We start from the raw sequence: 16,544 nt of genomic DNA on the forward strand, positions 1-16,544 counted from the left end.
AAAGATTAAAATGAATATAATTTTAAAAAACTATTAAACTATTGATATCTAATTATATTTTTGTAAAGAAATTATTTGTTCACTATAAAATGAAAAATAAAAAATAAAACTAAATATTAAAATTATTTTTTATAATATGTTATATATTAAAATATTGAAAGAATAATGGAGCTACATATTCTAATAAAAATCAATATAAATATTAGTTTACCGTTCATTTAAATTTGATGTTTAATTAAATAAATATATTAAAGAATATGCATGACATACCGAATGGAACAAAGCGAAAGGCAAACACTGATTAGAAAGGAATATCATTTCAGTGGAGCATCTAAATCCATCATACCATTAATTTTTTAAAGAAAACCATTCCCATCGGATTAATGTGTGCTTTCACTTCCAAAAGTGGTCAATCGACTGTACGAAGAAAGATAGTGATTTCAAATGTGGAAGAGGCTTTTCACTGACCCAACTTCAAATCATCGGGAACTATTCCTTATATTCTACTCGTTTTCTTTTCAAATTCACTTTAGCTTTGAAGCAGAATCAAACTCATCAACACCCTCCTCTTTGCACTTTAGCTTTGAATCAGAATCAAAATCATTATCGTCAGGGAAAGAAAGGACAAGAGGGTGGCTTCGTTAAGAAAAGATGCTTAGGGCATCTATCTTTAATGTCGTTACCAGTGTTGCAGATATTTCAAGTTTTCTATGTTCTATATAAAAGTATATATATCAGTATTCTTTACTATTTATTATTCCTTGGAATGTAGCTTCATTGGAGTCCAGACATTTCACTGAGGTTGCTTGTTTTTAGCTAAATAAAATCGAGCACTTTCTTTTAGAATATTTGATAGAGAGATTTACTTCATCGAATATTGTTTCAAACGTTGCTTTACATTAAAAATGCTTCTTAACTTTGCAAGTGCTTAAATATTAGAACAATTTTGGAGCAATGCAAATTCATCATTCAACTTATGGGTGAAATCGTATGCATGTGTTTTGTTTTCTGTGTAGTTCGAGGTCAATTTATCTTTTCCATTATAGCAACATTTGTATTTGTGTGTTTGAGAGAATTAAAATTATGGACTATAGCCTGAAAGATGTTGATATTATTGAGAACTGTTCTCTTCCTTGCACTAATTTGATGGGATATAAGCATGTACTTGTTGATGGGGGCAACTTGGGTTCCAGGAGACGCTCTTGTTCTCACTGGCCTAACATTACAGATTTTTGGGTACATAGAGACCCAAAATATGGATGCATCTGGGAAAATAGGGGAAACAATCATTGCTTGAAAGCCAACTTTCGATTGATTGTGCTAGAGTAACCATGTGTGTATTCGTAGGATCTCTGCTTCCACGGATGGCCGCTCTATCCACTGGGACAAAGTGGAGTAATATCGTGGCTTTATTGATAAGCATATCCCCTCATATTTCTATAGAAGTTTATCTCATTCATAATCCTCAAAATGTACGACATCTGGAAACAGAAAGAGTGTGGTTGTTCGTTGGATCAGGTGGGCTCCTGTTATTATCAATTACAGGTTTGATGGTCCTTCTGGGCTGCGTAGTTATTGCTGGTAAATGCATTTCTGAAAATATCAGTCGCACGATTCTACATTCTCTCGCTAACAATAAACTGGAGAATGAAGACAATGAAAAGATTTTTGAATATAAGATACTTCAGACATGGTGGGTAACCCGAGTTTGCCAACCGGAATATGTGATAGAGGTGTCAACGTTCGGCACACAACGGGAGGCATTGCGACATGTTGTGTTGCACTTTTATTGCACGGTAAAGTAATATTTATATTAATTTTATTAAAATATGTTGCAATCAAAACAAAGTAAAACTACTTATTCAATTATTCTCATTAGATGGATCTTCATCTTCTACAGATGGTGACTTTAGTGCGACATTTTTTGAAAGTTAAAGTGTCCTTGTTCAATTGTAAACATGTCTTTCTTGCAGGTGCTTTTCTCTACTTTCAGCTACAAAATACTATATTTGGGTCCACAGTTTATGATCTCATGGGCATGAAAAGCAAACAGCCGCTGCTTTGAAAATATAAAGAGCAGCATAAAAAGCGCTTATGATACAGGCAAAGGCTGCAAAACATTGATTAATGTAATGGGAATTAATTATTCAGAAGGAAATTTTGTAGATCAACTCAAGCATTTTGTAGATCAAAGGCCAGCGTTCCAGGAAATGTTAAACTATTTCCCAGGTGTGAATGTACGAACGTGGCGGATGACAGCTCTGTAAAGATGATAACTGAAGTAGGCGACTCATTTTCTGCGGATGATGAGCAGAGCAATTCTATTGTGGAGAAAGCTATGGTTACTCATAAACAAGCGCGAGATCTCATGTATTTTGCAGACTGTTCGACAACGTCGAGGTAAATAGCGAATCATTCAGCACGTCAAATATGGAAGCGTTTCTGCTGAGATACTAACGCTTCGGTATTCGACCTGCCGAACGATTCGGTATTTACCTGGATGTTGTCGGGACAGTCTGCAAAATCCATGAGATCTCGTGCTTGTTTATAAGCAACCACAGCTTCCTGCACATTAGAATTACTCTGCTCATCATCCGGAGGGCTCTGGAAAGGCATTCGATTCTGCTATTCGCAAGAATTTTCAATGGCTGAAGAGACATGTAAAGTGTGGGTATGCTAGTTGGGAGAATATAGCACCAACTTACTCCTTGTTGCAGGTGTCTGAATTTATAAAGGAACAAGAGATAGGGGATTCCCAACTCTTGTTGGATTCTCTACTCAGCTTCTTGGCGAATGTTGTATTTCAATCCTTCTCAGGTTTTCTGGAAAAAGTTGTAGAAATCTGCAACATATGGGCTGCTCATTTTGTGGAGGAAAATATTTCAAAAGCAATTGTCATAGCAGAAAAAGCATGGGCAATGAGATCCCGTATCTATAGATGCCACTGTTTTGCTCTTGTATTTGATGTCTAAGGATGCCCTAGTTAGTTGTCCTTCTATATAAGGCTGTAAAATACTCTACAGAGATTGATCATGTGTAATTGTATGTCTATCGGGTGAAATGAATATGATGGTTACAAATATTTATCAACAATATTAAACTTCTCTGCTAGTGTCACTACGTTCAGAAATATGATACGGCTTACGTCTGACGTAGCAAAGTTATTTACATATAATTATTTTCATGCAAGAGTAAATAATTTCATATTAGTTGATTTGTCCCCCATTGGATAGGGGCTTAATGCAAATTAAAAAGAAAGTAAAGTTCGCCATATTACAACTTTTTTATTTACCATAATGTTACTATATAACTAGCATTTAATGTGGATTGTCATCACGAGTCCTGACCTCAATATCGACTAAGCAAATCTGCCATGCCTTCAACTGACCTCATTCATTTCTTTATATCGTCGTTCACCGTTGGCCTTTCGTACTCTTGGAGCGTCGGTTACAGCCCAGATTACATTTTGACATCTACCAAAGGTCAGCTGATTTGAACCGGTAGATGGGAATTAACGTCAGCGTGTTATGTATCATAACTATTAATAACACAAACAATTATTATAAAATTAAAATGAATGTTTTGTTAACCTCAAAATTTGTCGATGTATAACTAGTTGTTAGTCTTAAATCATATTTTTGTAAATTGTATAATATGATAAACTATATTATTGTATATTTTAAAAAATATATAATCATTTAATCTATCAAAAAAAGATATATGATCATTTAGAATGTTTTGACTAAATAAAGTGGGATAGGCCTGGACCTTTACATATCTGCTAAAGAGCAAGACCTAGGGCACATGAGGAATGCACACCCAACCAAAAAACACAGGATATCAAAACATGCTAAAAACCACCAAACGACAAGGTAAAGACGAGAGGTAGAACTAGAAAACAAAAACCAACTAGCCACCCGCCAAAGGCATGCAGGAATGGTCTAGTACATGGGGGCATTACTCACTTGCCATTCATTACACAAACCTATAGCTTTTTTTAAAAAGAAAATATTTTTGTTTGAATCCTTTGCAAAGGTCAGAGTGCTAGACTCTTGGGTAGCCTTGATCATAGAGGTAGGGGGATCCATCATTGCAAAGATAGACACCATGTGTCTCTTCCACTTTGCCTTCTTGTGTTCAATTTCTTCTTGTACCACATGCAAGGAGGCCAAATTCTTTAATCAAATCTCCTAGTTCAACATACACATCTCCTTGAATCTTCTCTTTAGGACCTCTTGGTTCTCCTTCAACTCAGCCACTATATTTCTCTCGATCCTCTAAGACATTTTTTCATTAAGGTCATTTAACATCACCTCAACCTTATCCCATTTTTCTAATTTTCTAGCCATATCATTAGCAACCTTCCAAACCCTATCCTCCTTGTCCTCCATCATCCATTTGTTGGTCCTAGCCCTCACCTCTGCCATTACTTCCCGCCTCTTTATCTTTCTTATGTCAAATTGCAAGAGGAGCCATTTGATAATTGCATTTTGCCATCCAATATCATTTTCTAGCCTAGACACCTTGGCATCTAGAGTATGGGAGCCAGGATTGGGGGTAGACACACCCTAGCCAGGTGGAAAGGGGGCAACTTCCTTAGAGGCAACATGAGTCTAGTTAGACTTTGAGGCTAACGAGGACTCAAACTCTTCCAAAGCCTCCTCCTCATTTGAGTCCACCAACTCAACTTCTTTAGGATGAGAGGTTTTGGTATTTTAAAAAATTTTCTCCTTTGATAGAGTTGAAACAGGTAGGCATCAGCTTGGTTTTAGATGAAGAGGTAACATTGGGGTCCAGTTTTGAAATTGAGGCACTAGAAAGCTCCACCACTAAATTTGAATCCCACAATAGGCCAAGGGAAATCAATAGGGTCCCACTAGATGGGGTTAAAGCCAGGTGAAATTTGTAAAGCCTTAGGATTAACCCTTGTTGAAGGGGGAGGGAATTTTGAGATTTAGCCCTAGCAACCAATTGTGTTAAAGAAGAACAAACCTAGAACAAAAAAATCATCTTTATGTTATACTTTAGATGATTCAGCACGAGGAAGAGATAGATATGGAATCTTTTAGATCCATTGTCCAAAGTGAAGTATTTCATGAGCAATAGGGATGCATCCTTCTAGACCCCAGGGAGGTCTTCTTTGTTATATCCACTCTACAATCTCGAAAGCCCTTCTCCAAGATTGAACAATCTCTTGAAATTATTTTTGTAGGACCCTTTAAGATTTTTACGAAAAGTTATTCCTTCCTACAATAACCCAACAGTGGTAGTGATTATTTTTGAAATTATCACAACTATCTTGTTCACTCTAAATGAGGTCACCCCCCATAGCTAACAAAGAGAACCTAGAGGTGAAAACTAGAGGGGGAAAACAAAATCTGGCAATATGAAAGAGATAGCACTTGCAAGGGTTGGGGAAAGTGCAACTATAGTTTGAATGAGATGTCGACCACCTATGCATTAAAATGACTGGCAGAGAGGGCAGCAATTGCAAGGAAAAAAATAATATTTGGATTATACTTCATCATGAGTCCTTATGTCATCAAAGATAGTGGTACGAACAATAGTAGGGATATTGTAAATATTTGCCCATATTTTCAAATGATTGGAAAAATGATCTTTAAAGATTTTTTTATATTTCTATTTCATATTTTCTTCTCTAAATACATAACTTAAATAATATAATTCTACTTATACTTGTATATCAACTTTACTTTTTCTCAAAAAATAATATTATAGACTTTAGCAACTATCAAATATGAATATACTATATGTAATGTATCTTAAGTATTTTTTTGTAGAGTATTATATAGTGCAAGGTGAACTTTACGCATTCCTACCATTTCACACTTACTTTTGGTTTCACTTTGATTTAATGAATTAATACAATAACATATTTTCAAATTATACACTCTTTCCCACTCATTTTATCCATACTCAACTATTATATCATTCTCATGAATGTCCTTAGAATATTTGTCCATATCTTTGATATTATCATATAATCACCCTTGGTTAATGTCATGGGTGTGAGATAAAACTCTCGTGTGTAGTTCTAACCTCCTTACTTTTAATTTTCTAATTCAAATTTTATCCAATTGCTACCGATTTCTTTCCTGTCATAAATAACTAAACACATATTTGTATGGTTATTATTATGTGCTTATATTTAAAGGTATTCAATTTTACCTTTAAATGTTATAACTAATGGATACTATGACTTTCAACAACTACAATTCACACTAAAATAAAACTATGAAGTGTATGATACACATTTAAAAGATTACTAAAATAATTCAACTTCACTAGACAATTAATGAGGAATAATTTAAGACCCCATGAAAATATTCAAGAACTTTTTGCTCACTATTGAATAAATCTACTTCTCATAAGTAAAATGGAAAATATTTTGACATTCATGTTTTGTTAAAGACTCTAATGCTAGTTGAACACTGTGAATAAGGAGAATATATATTTTTTCAATTGACATGTTCAAATCAGCCATGTGAAAGGAATTTGAGATGACTTATTTGGGTTTAATGAGGTACTTACTTGGCATTGAAGTAAATCAAAATGAGAAAGGTATATTTATTTCACAATCTAAGTATGCAAATAACCTTTTGAAGAGCTTTAATATGATGAATCATAAAGCAATCCTAACACCTATTGTCACAACTTTGAAATTGAGTATGGATGATAAAGTATCCAAAGTTGAATCAGGTTTGTACAAAAAGATGCTTGGTAGTCTCATGTATTTAACAACCACAAGACCAAACATAATTTTGTTTTTAGTCTCATTTTAAGGTTCATGGAGTCTCCAAAAATTTGTCATTGGAAAGCACATAATTGTTTTTTGAAATATTCTAATAGAACAAGGAACTATGGAATACTCTACTCAGGGCCAAATGATTTCAAGCTAATAGGATACATCGATAGTGATTATGTAGGGAGTATAGATGATAGAAAGAGTACTTGAAGTTATGTTTTTCATTTTGGATCAGGTGTAGTATAATGGGCTTCAAAGATATAACCAGTTGTTACTATTTCATCAGCTGAAGTGAAGTATTTAATGACTACAGGGGTAGTGTATCAGACAATTTTGATTAGAAGAATGTTAAAAGAGTTGAAGCATGAACAAGAAGAGGCAAAAAATATTTATTGTGACGATGATTCAACCATAACACTATCAAAAAACTTAGTATTTCTCAAAAGAAGTAAACACATTGACACTAGATATCATTTCATCAGGGGATTGATCAATAATGGATAACTTATTTTGGAACATTGTAGGTTACAAGAATAATTTGCAGACATCTTCACCAAACCATTAGGAAAAGAAACAAATATACATCAATGAGATAATTTAGGAATTATAGATGGTTGTAGTTGTGATTAAGGCAAAGTATTGAAGTTAGTTGCCAACTATTACCATTTACCCCTATACTCCTTTGTATCATATTTTAGTTGTCCTTTCTTATCCACCATCTAATACGTATGGGCTTCCATGGTGCATGACAATTTTTGAAAGATGAATCCATTCAACAATCTTTGTTGTAGTTTTTTATACATAGCAGTGTGAATGCATTTAAATTTTTTGTTAATGTTATTCTTAGTTTAGATAATATATCTTTAGAGCATTATTTATTGTGATAGAAAAAGTAATGAAAAGAGGGCAATATTTTGTAGTGGTGTATATATAAAGAAAAAAGAATAAAAGACTATACTACAACAACAACAAAAAAAACAATAAGATATCTATCAATAGAATAGAGAAATGTGTTTTTGTATTTTTTTTGGGTGTAATCTATGAGAAGCATCTTCTTATTTATGTTTCATACAACCAATCATTGTGAATCATTTTGAAATATATAAATACACAACAATTTGAATGCATCTCATATTTATATTTGTTGTTATTTTCTTTGTTTCGGTTTCCTTTTTCCTTTGTCTCTAACCTATAGGCGAGAAAACAAAAAAATAAACCAAGTGGACAATGAAGCTATAACAAGAATAAAAATAAAAATAAAATAAGATAAACTAGCAATACAAATGATCACTAGAAAATAGAGTTAGGACACAACATAGTTCCTAATGGGACAATCTTTGTTTTAGGAACAATGAGGGACTAGATTTTTTTCTTACAACTAACAATAGCCAAAGAAGTATCACCTTTTCTCATAGAACATTTTGGATTGCAACACCTTATGTTATTGGAGCTATAAGCGTACCTTTGTTGAAATATCTAGATTCAAGGAAGGTAGTTTACTTTGAGAGTTCACTAGAGACAATATCTTTGTAAAATCAAAATTAAAAAAAAAAATACATCCATGTATAAAGTTAAATGTGAAAAAATTAAAAGGTAAAAAAAAAAGAAAATAGTAAATAAAAAATCAAGGAATATTTTATCAATTGGTAAAAATAAGTTTTTTAGAACTTTAAATATGTATCATGATGAAAACCTACTCTTGAATTTCTTGTGTAATCCATTCCCATATCTCTATTCATCCTTTGCATCCTACCCGCATTTCATAATATTTTTGACCTTGATAAGGATGTGGAAACATTCTTATGGAAGCTTATTGATGTATCTAATCTTCATTAGTGATCACTTTGATGCAATATGAAATTAGGCCCATGTTATTACTTGGTAACCATTTTTGGAGACCACATTCCACATTTCATACGCCACTTACACCTATAATCTTGTCAGTTGTTTCCATTTTATACTTTAATTACATTCCGCTCAGTCATCCCATCTAATACTAGTATTAGAAAAATAAATTAATAAAACTACTATAGCTATACCAGTCATTTAAAATAATCACTACACTCATATAAAATTGTAAGATCTAAATCTTTCTAAGATCAAAGATCTAAAAAAGAATAAAGCTCATATTTATATTAAATAATAATATTCTTCTACATTCTAATATTTTATATGAAAGTCTAAAAATTAAAATCTTCACAAAAATTTAATAAAAAAATTTAAATTTTACTTTTATATAAAATATATATTATATTTGAATATGTAAATATTATAAATTTTATCGAATAAATAATCTTATTTTATTTTGATTGTGATGTTTTTAAGAAAAATCAATATAAAATCTAAAGTTAATTGTAATGTTTATTTAAATAAAATGACATAATAAAGAATATGTATGACATAATTATGGAGCAAAGTTAAAAGAAAAAATACTGTTTGGAATGAAATATAGTTGCACTGGAGAATATAAACCCATCACACCTTTAGTTTTTAGAGGAAACAACTTACCATGGGATTAATTTGTGCTTTCACATTTTTCCAAAAAGCAATCAATCGACTGGGCTAAGAACGATAATGATTTCAATTGTTGAAGAGGCTTTTTCACCGAGCCAGCTCAGCTAATCGAGAATTAATTTTAATATTCTACTTTGTTTCTTTTCCTATTCACTTTCGCTTTGAAGTGGAATCAAACTCATTGACGCTCTCCTCTTTACACTTTAACTTTGAACGTAATCAAAATCATCAACGTCGGGAAAAGAATGGACAAGAGGCTGTCTTCGTCAAGGGAAATGCTTAGGGCATCTATCTTTTACTTCATCGACTAGTTAAAGCTAAATAAATCAAGCGCTTTGTTTTTGGAATATTGAATAGAAAGATTTACTTCATCGACTATTGTGTCAAATGCTTGCTTTACTTTAAAATTTCTTCTAACTTTGTAAGTGTTTATATATTATAACAGTTTTGGTTAAATGCAAATTGATCTTTGTAAGTTAGGGATGAAAGCATATGTTTTTGTAAGTTAGGGATTGACTCTGAGAGGGGGGGGTGAATCAGAGTCAATAATCAATTTAACTTTCTTTAATTTTTTCTTACTTTGGAAAACTCTTTTAACACACATATGACACCCTAACTTGTATCGAAGCATGCATTTCTGATTAAACAATATATATAATTGAGTAATCTTGATATGCTTCTTATTGAACTTGTCAAAGCATCAAATTATGACTGGTAGAATTAATTAAAAAACAAAGTGACCAGCATAAAGAATTAAAATTTTGTAGAACAACAATGAAGCATAAATAAATGTATCAGAGCATTCATCTAATGGAACACATAAAGTGGATTAGCACACAACACAGATTTTCATGAGTGGAAAACCCTCTTGGGGTAGAAAAACCACTCGATAAAAGAATATTTTATTATCTCAAGAAGCACCCACTCCTTACACTGTATTTAGAAGTCTCAAACTTCAAGGAGCACCAACCCCTATGTCACAAATGATATCAAGAAAATATCTCCAACTATGAGCACTGATAAATTCAGAAGTGCATCATATTATGCAACTCTCAACTTGTCACTCACTGAACAAGATTAATACAAAAGATGGTCTATCACCGCCATATCTATTTTTTTTTTGTTACACCCTGTTATATTCAAGAGATCTATCCTTCATCAAGCAAAACCAACTTATCAGGTTCCCAAACTATAATACGGGTTTTATAGAACTGAATCGCAACCGGAATAAAACTGGTTTGATAGAACTGAATCACAACCAGAATAAAACTGTTTTGTGTGTTCATCCTTGAGTAGGGTTACCAAACCCTAACTTAGGTTGGAGTTAATAAAAATTTATCACCAAAATAAATGTACTCCATAGGATCTCTTTAGAAATACTTCTTTCCTTTTCCCAATTTTTGTTTCAAAAAAAAATAAAAATTACTTGTGATTATTTCTTTGGAAGAATATAGTAGCAAGAAAGATATTTTTAATCTTTGCATTTTTGATAACTGGAAAAATACTCGGGACCATCTTTTTCATTTTTTTTAAAGAGTAAACACTTTTATCTTTCTATTTTTTTTCTTTCACTTCCATTTTACTTTTTACCCTTCATGGTTTGACAAGAGAAAACACTTTTATCTTTCTTTCTTTTTTTCTTTCACTTCCTTTTTTTTTACTTTTGACCCTTCACGGTTTCACAAAACATACTCCAAAAATAACAATTTGACAATTTGATGCTAAAACAATTGCGAGAAATCCCCACAAAATTAGCCATAAAATATTACCATCTGAAGCATTCATACCTGTAGATTATTAAATCAAAAAGTACCACAATGCGAATTTGAAGAACCACTGGTCACTGAACCTACCTTCTTCTCTTCCACAAAAAGTTTCACTATCAATGAATACCAAAAATTAATCTGCTTACACCTGTCCACTATTCATAGAGATAAAGCTGTATAGTCACCAAAACCTTTTTGTCATCAAGGACAATGCAGCATAACAAAGGTAACAAACTCCCCCTTTGTCCTTGATGGCAAAAACCTGAATCATCATAAAACTGAACCATCATTAACTGCTAGAAACAACATCATGATACCATAAATACCACCTGAGTAAACTGCAAATTAATTTGTGAAACCTTAGAACAACCTGTAATTCCAACTATCTGTGAAACTCAGAATAACCTGTAACTCCAACTGTGAAACTTTAGAATAAACTGTAAGAACAACTGTCTTCTCCCCCTTTTTGTCTCAAGGACAAAGGGAAAAACTTGGGGAGAGTGATACTCCCCCTCATAGAATGCAAGATATTAAGCAAGAATAGATTGAGAGATAACTCCCAACCTGTCTCTGAAATGTTCAAATACTTCTTTAGATAGAGCCTTGGTGAAAATGTCAGCCACTTGTGCCTGGGAAGGCACATATAAAAGTTGAAATTCATTAGCTAACACCTGTTCACGTAGAAAATGTAACTTTATTGCAACATGTTTAGTGCGTGAGTGCATAATAGGATTTTTAGAAAGATTTATGGCACTAGTGTTATCACAAAAAATAGAGATTGGCTTGTTTACTGTAATACCCATATCAGCAAGTTGATAAGACATCCAGATTAATTGGGTACAACAAGCTGTTGCGGCAATATACTCAGATTCTGCAGTTGATAAAGTGACACATTCTTGCTTTTTGCTATGCCAGGCAACAAGACGATCTCCTAGGAAGAAAGCTGCACCACTGGTGCTTTTTCTATCATCTACACAGCCAGCCCAGTCAGCATTCGTAAAACCAACAAGAGTAAAATCATTATTTCGTGGATACCATAAACCATAGTCTAAAGTACCTTGAATGTACTTTAAAATTCTTTTCACAGCTATCAAATGAGATTGTTTAGGGGCAGATTGAAATCGTGAAACCAAACAGACTGCATGCATTAAATCAGGCCTAGATGCAGTTAAATAAAGTAAGCTGCCTATCATTGATCTGTACTCAGATTGATTGACTTTAGGTGAGTCATCTGCCTTGGTTAATTTACAGCTAGTCTCCATTGGAGTACTAACAGGTTTGCAATCTATCATATTAAACTTCTTTAGCATTTCTTTTGCATATTTGGTTTGTGATAAAAAAATGCCTTGTTCAAGCTGCATTACTTGAAGACCAAGAAAGAAGGTTAATTCACCCAACATGGACATTTCAAATTCAGATTCCATGAGTTTTGAAAATTTTTTGGATAAAGAATCATTATTGCAGCCAAAAATGATATCATCCACATAGACCTCAACAAGTAAAATATCATTACCTTCAACTTTGACATATAAGTTACTATCAACTCCACCTCTCGTAAATCCATTTGCTGTAAGGTGAGCATCTAACCTGGAGTACCAAGCTCTTGGAGCTTGTTTAAGACCATATAGAGCCTTTTTCAACCTGTATACATAATTAGGTTTATCTGCAGAGACAAACCCTTCTGGCTGTTCCATATATACCTCTTCATCAAGATAACCATTTAGGAATGCTGTTTTAACATCCATTTGATAAATTTTAAAATTTTTATAACAGGAGTATGCCAGAAATATTCGTATTGACTCTAGCCTAGCAAGAGGTGCAAATGTTTCACCAAAATCTACACCTTCTTGCTGTGCATAGCCTTTACACACAAAGCGTGCTTTATTCCTAACAACTTTACCAGATTCATCAAGTTTGTTTCTGAAAATCCATTTACCCCCTATAACATTTTTATCATCCGGTCTAGGCACTAGTTCCCAAGTTTTATTCTTTTCTATTTGATTGATTTCATCTTGCATTGCATTCAGCCAACAATCATTAATAAGAGCTTCAGAAACAGACTTAGGTTCAAAATCAGTTACCAGACAGTAATGCTCAGCCATTTGAGCTTGTTCACCAATTCTTGCTCTTCTCCTAGTCAAGATTCCTGCATCTATTTCACCAATAATTTGACTTTGAGGATGTCTTTTAGTAATGATTCTAGAGGGTGTATGTAAAAGATTTTCTGCTTTAGGACTTGATGGAGGACTCTTCTCATTTGTAATTTCTGCTTCAGCAGATTTAGAAACTTGTTCCAGCCTTATTGGTATATCCTCTTCAACATCCTGCATACCATCACTTAGAAAGAATTGCTCATCAAATCTTACATTAACAGTTTCAACAATTTTGTTCAATCTATTATTGAAACACCTATAAGCTTTGCTATGAGTAGAATATCCAAGAAATATACCCTCATCAGTCTTAGCATCAAAGCTTCCTAGATTCTCTTCATCTCTTTTTATATAACACTTGCACCCAAAAATCTTGAAATACTTAATTGAAGCAGCTTTACCATACCAGAGTTCATAAGGAGTAAAAGTAGATTTTACCCTAATTTGCACACGATTCAGAATATAAACAGCTGTGTGAACAGCTTCTTTCCAATATCTGTCTGGCAGATTTGCCTCATTAAGCATTGTGCGAGCCATCTCTTTGACTATTCTGTTTTTCCTCTCAACCACCCCATTTTGTTGAGGTGTTCGAGCAGCAGCATACTGTCTTTTAATGCCATGTTTTTCACAATAATCAACAAATTCTTGTGATGTAAATTCACCACCCTTGTCTGATCTTAAACATTTAAGTTTTAAATCAGTTTCATGTTCAACCATTTTCCTAAAAATTTTAAATCTGTCAAATGCTTCAGATTTATGTTTGAGAAAAGTGACCCATACCATTCTTGTATAATCATCCACAAAGAGCATGAAGTATTTTTCACCATTGATGGATTGTGTCCTTGTTGGACCACATAAATCTGTATGAACAAGTTGTAAAGGACTAGTAGAAGAGTGTTCTTTAGATTTAAAAGAAACTTTTGTCTGTTTACTTTTCAAACACTCTTTGCACACAATATTTAATGGTTTGCTCAAGATGGGTAAACCTCTAACATTCTGGTTCTTGCTGATTCGAACTAGATTATCAAAGTTTACATGTCCCAAGCGCTTGTGCCATAACCAGTTTTCTTCTACTTGACCCATAAGACACATACCTACATTATTTTCATAATCTGTGGAGTCAAGTAAATTGTAAACATTCCCAATAGTCCTCAAACCAGTAGCAACAATTTTACCAGATTTATTTTTGATAGCACAACCTTGAGAACTAAAAGATACATTATAACCACTATCACAAATTTGACTGACACTCAACAAATTGTGTTTTAATCCTTCAACAAAATAAACATCATGAATAGGAGTGTCATCATTTAGCAGTAATGTGCCTTTACCTCTGACAAAGGCTCCTGAATTATCACCAAATCTTACAAAACCTCCATCAAAGTTTTCAAAATGAAGGAATTTATTTCTGTCTCCTGTCATATGGTGTGAACAGCCACTGTCCAACACCCACAATGACTTTTTACTTGAAAGAAATGCAGTTTGCACTATCATAGACTGTTCAGAACTAGGGACAAACTTTGGTTTCCACACCTTATGAATTTTTTCCTTTGACTTGCATTGAGAAGAAGTATGTCCAAAGAAGTTACACTTAATGCACTTCACAGTATTTGGAAAACCAGAGGCTTGATTATGTCCAAACATAGAAGTTCTATGTTGCAAAAATCTACAAGTGTTAACCTTATGGCCAAACTTGTTGCAGTAAAAACAGTAACCATGAAAGAACCCAAACCTAAAAGGAGTCATTCTGTTGTAGGCCTGAAATTGTTTTTTGTTTGCAAGTTTAGTAATTTGTTTTGATGATTCAGCACTATCAAAACCTATACCTGTCAAATTCTTGCATTGTTTTTGTTTGCTTAACATTTCATTCAAATGCAAGGTACTTTCATACTGCTCAATCTGCTTATGTAAAGAACTACTTTGCTGTTCCAAAATGTTAACTTTCAATTCACTATCAGCAAGTAAGACTTTCAGATCCTCAACTGTTTGCTTTGAATCTTTTAATTCAATTTGTAAAATCTGTTTTTCACTTTCATGAGAAGCTACAAGTTTCTTAAACCTTTTGATTTCTTTGAGAGCACACAGTAACTCTCCTTCAAGATCAATTTCACCTTGATCTAAATCATCAGATTGATCTACTGATATGTTATTTAAATCTTTCTTTGAGGAAGTTTCTATTGCAGCCATAAACAAGGTTTCATCACCTTCACAAGGTGAGTCATCTGAATCATTTTCAGAATCTTCTTTAATAAAAAGACTCTTCTTTTTCTGAAAAGGATTGAATTTCTTTTTAGAGTTCCATTTTTTCATTTTGAATACTTTTTCTGGTTTTTCTTCTTCATTATTTTGATCACTCAGGGGACATTGAGCAGTAAAGTGCCCAGCTTTGCCGCAATTAAAACATTTGAAGGGTAATTTTCCCTTATACTTCTTTTTTTAACTTTCTAACTAGCAAAGCTTCTATAGCATCTGAAAGTTCAGACTCACTATCTAGTTCCTCCTTCTTTTCTACTTTAAATGCAGTTTCTTTAGAACTAGAAGGATTACTACCTATCCTCATTTCATAGGCTGTGAGTATGCTTTGTAGGTTGTCAAGAGACATAGTTGAAAAGTTTTTCTTTTCTTCTAAAGTTGACACCTTAGTTTCAAATATAGGAAGTAAAGTTCTAATAACCTTTCTGACAACATCTTTTTCATCAACATTTTCACCAAGACCCCTTCTTGAATTCACAACTTCATCAATTCTAAGAAAATAATTTGCAATAGTCTCATCTTCTTTCATTCTCAATGACTCAAATTGATTCTTGAGTGTGAGAATTTTAGATTCTTTGACCTTTGCATCACCTTGATAAATAGTTTCAAGCTTGCTCCATATTTCATGAGCAGATGGACAATGCATAACTTTAACAAACACATCCTTGGTAAGACCACACAAGAGAGCATGTTTTGCTCTAGCATTTAACTCATACTGAGATTTAGCATCAGGATCTGAAGGAATAGCATTAGGAACAACATATTTTGTGATAACAATGTTCCACACATTTACATCAACAGAGATCAAGTACGTTTCCATTCTGATCTTCCAAAACACATAATCTGTGCCATCAAAGAGGGGAGCTCTTGAAAGAGAGGCACCTTCTTGTGAATAAGCCATGACAAGACTTCCAAAAGACCAGGAACAATCCCTAGGATAGACCTAAATGATGGGACCCTATGCTCTGATACCACTTGTTGGAAGTGGATTGACTCTGAGAGGGGGGGGTGAATCAGAGTCAATAATCAATTTAACTCTCTTTAATTTTTTCTTACTTTGGAAAACTCTTTTAACACACATATGACACCCTAACT

At 33.3% G+C, this 16,544-nt stretch overlaps 1 protein-coding gene across 1 annotated transcript; it reads left to right on the forward strand.

Annotated features, from left to right (window-relative positions):
- The first annotated feature begins 988 nt into the window (after positions 1-988).
- Positions 989-2,316, forward strand: LOC131028648 (uncharacterized). Its single transcript, XM_057958986.1, has 2 exons — positions 989-1,796; positions 1,974-2,316. Exons 1-2 carry the CDS (start codon positions 1,332-1,334, stop codon positions 2,040-2,042), a joined length of 534 nt encoding a protein of 177 aa, XP_057814969.1. The 5' UTR covers positions 989-1,331; the 3' UTR covers positions 2,043-2,316.
- The last annotated feature ends 14,228 nt before the right edge of the window (positions 2,317-16,544 follow it).

The sequence above is a fragment of the Cryptomeria japonica genome, chromosome 1 (genome assembly GCF_030272615.1).
Source record: "Cryptomeria japonica chromosome 1, Sugi_1.0, whole genome shotgun sequence".
NCBI lineage: Eukaryota > Viridiplantae > Streptophyta > Pinopsida > Cupressales > Cupressaceae > Cryptomeria > Cryptomeria japonica.

Bases quoted from the DNA above. Each gene is read 5' to 3' on its own strand.
- LOC131028648 (XM_057958986.1), top strand. From the start codon at position 1,332: ATGTGTGTATTCGTAGGATCTCTGCTTCCACGGATGGCCGCTCTATCC. The intron at 1,797-1,973 runs GTAAAGTAATAT...TCTTTCTTGCAG, and splicing joins TGTTGCACTTTTATTGCACG to GTGCTTTTCTCTACTTTCAG.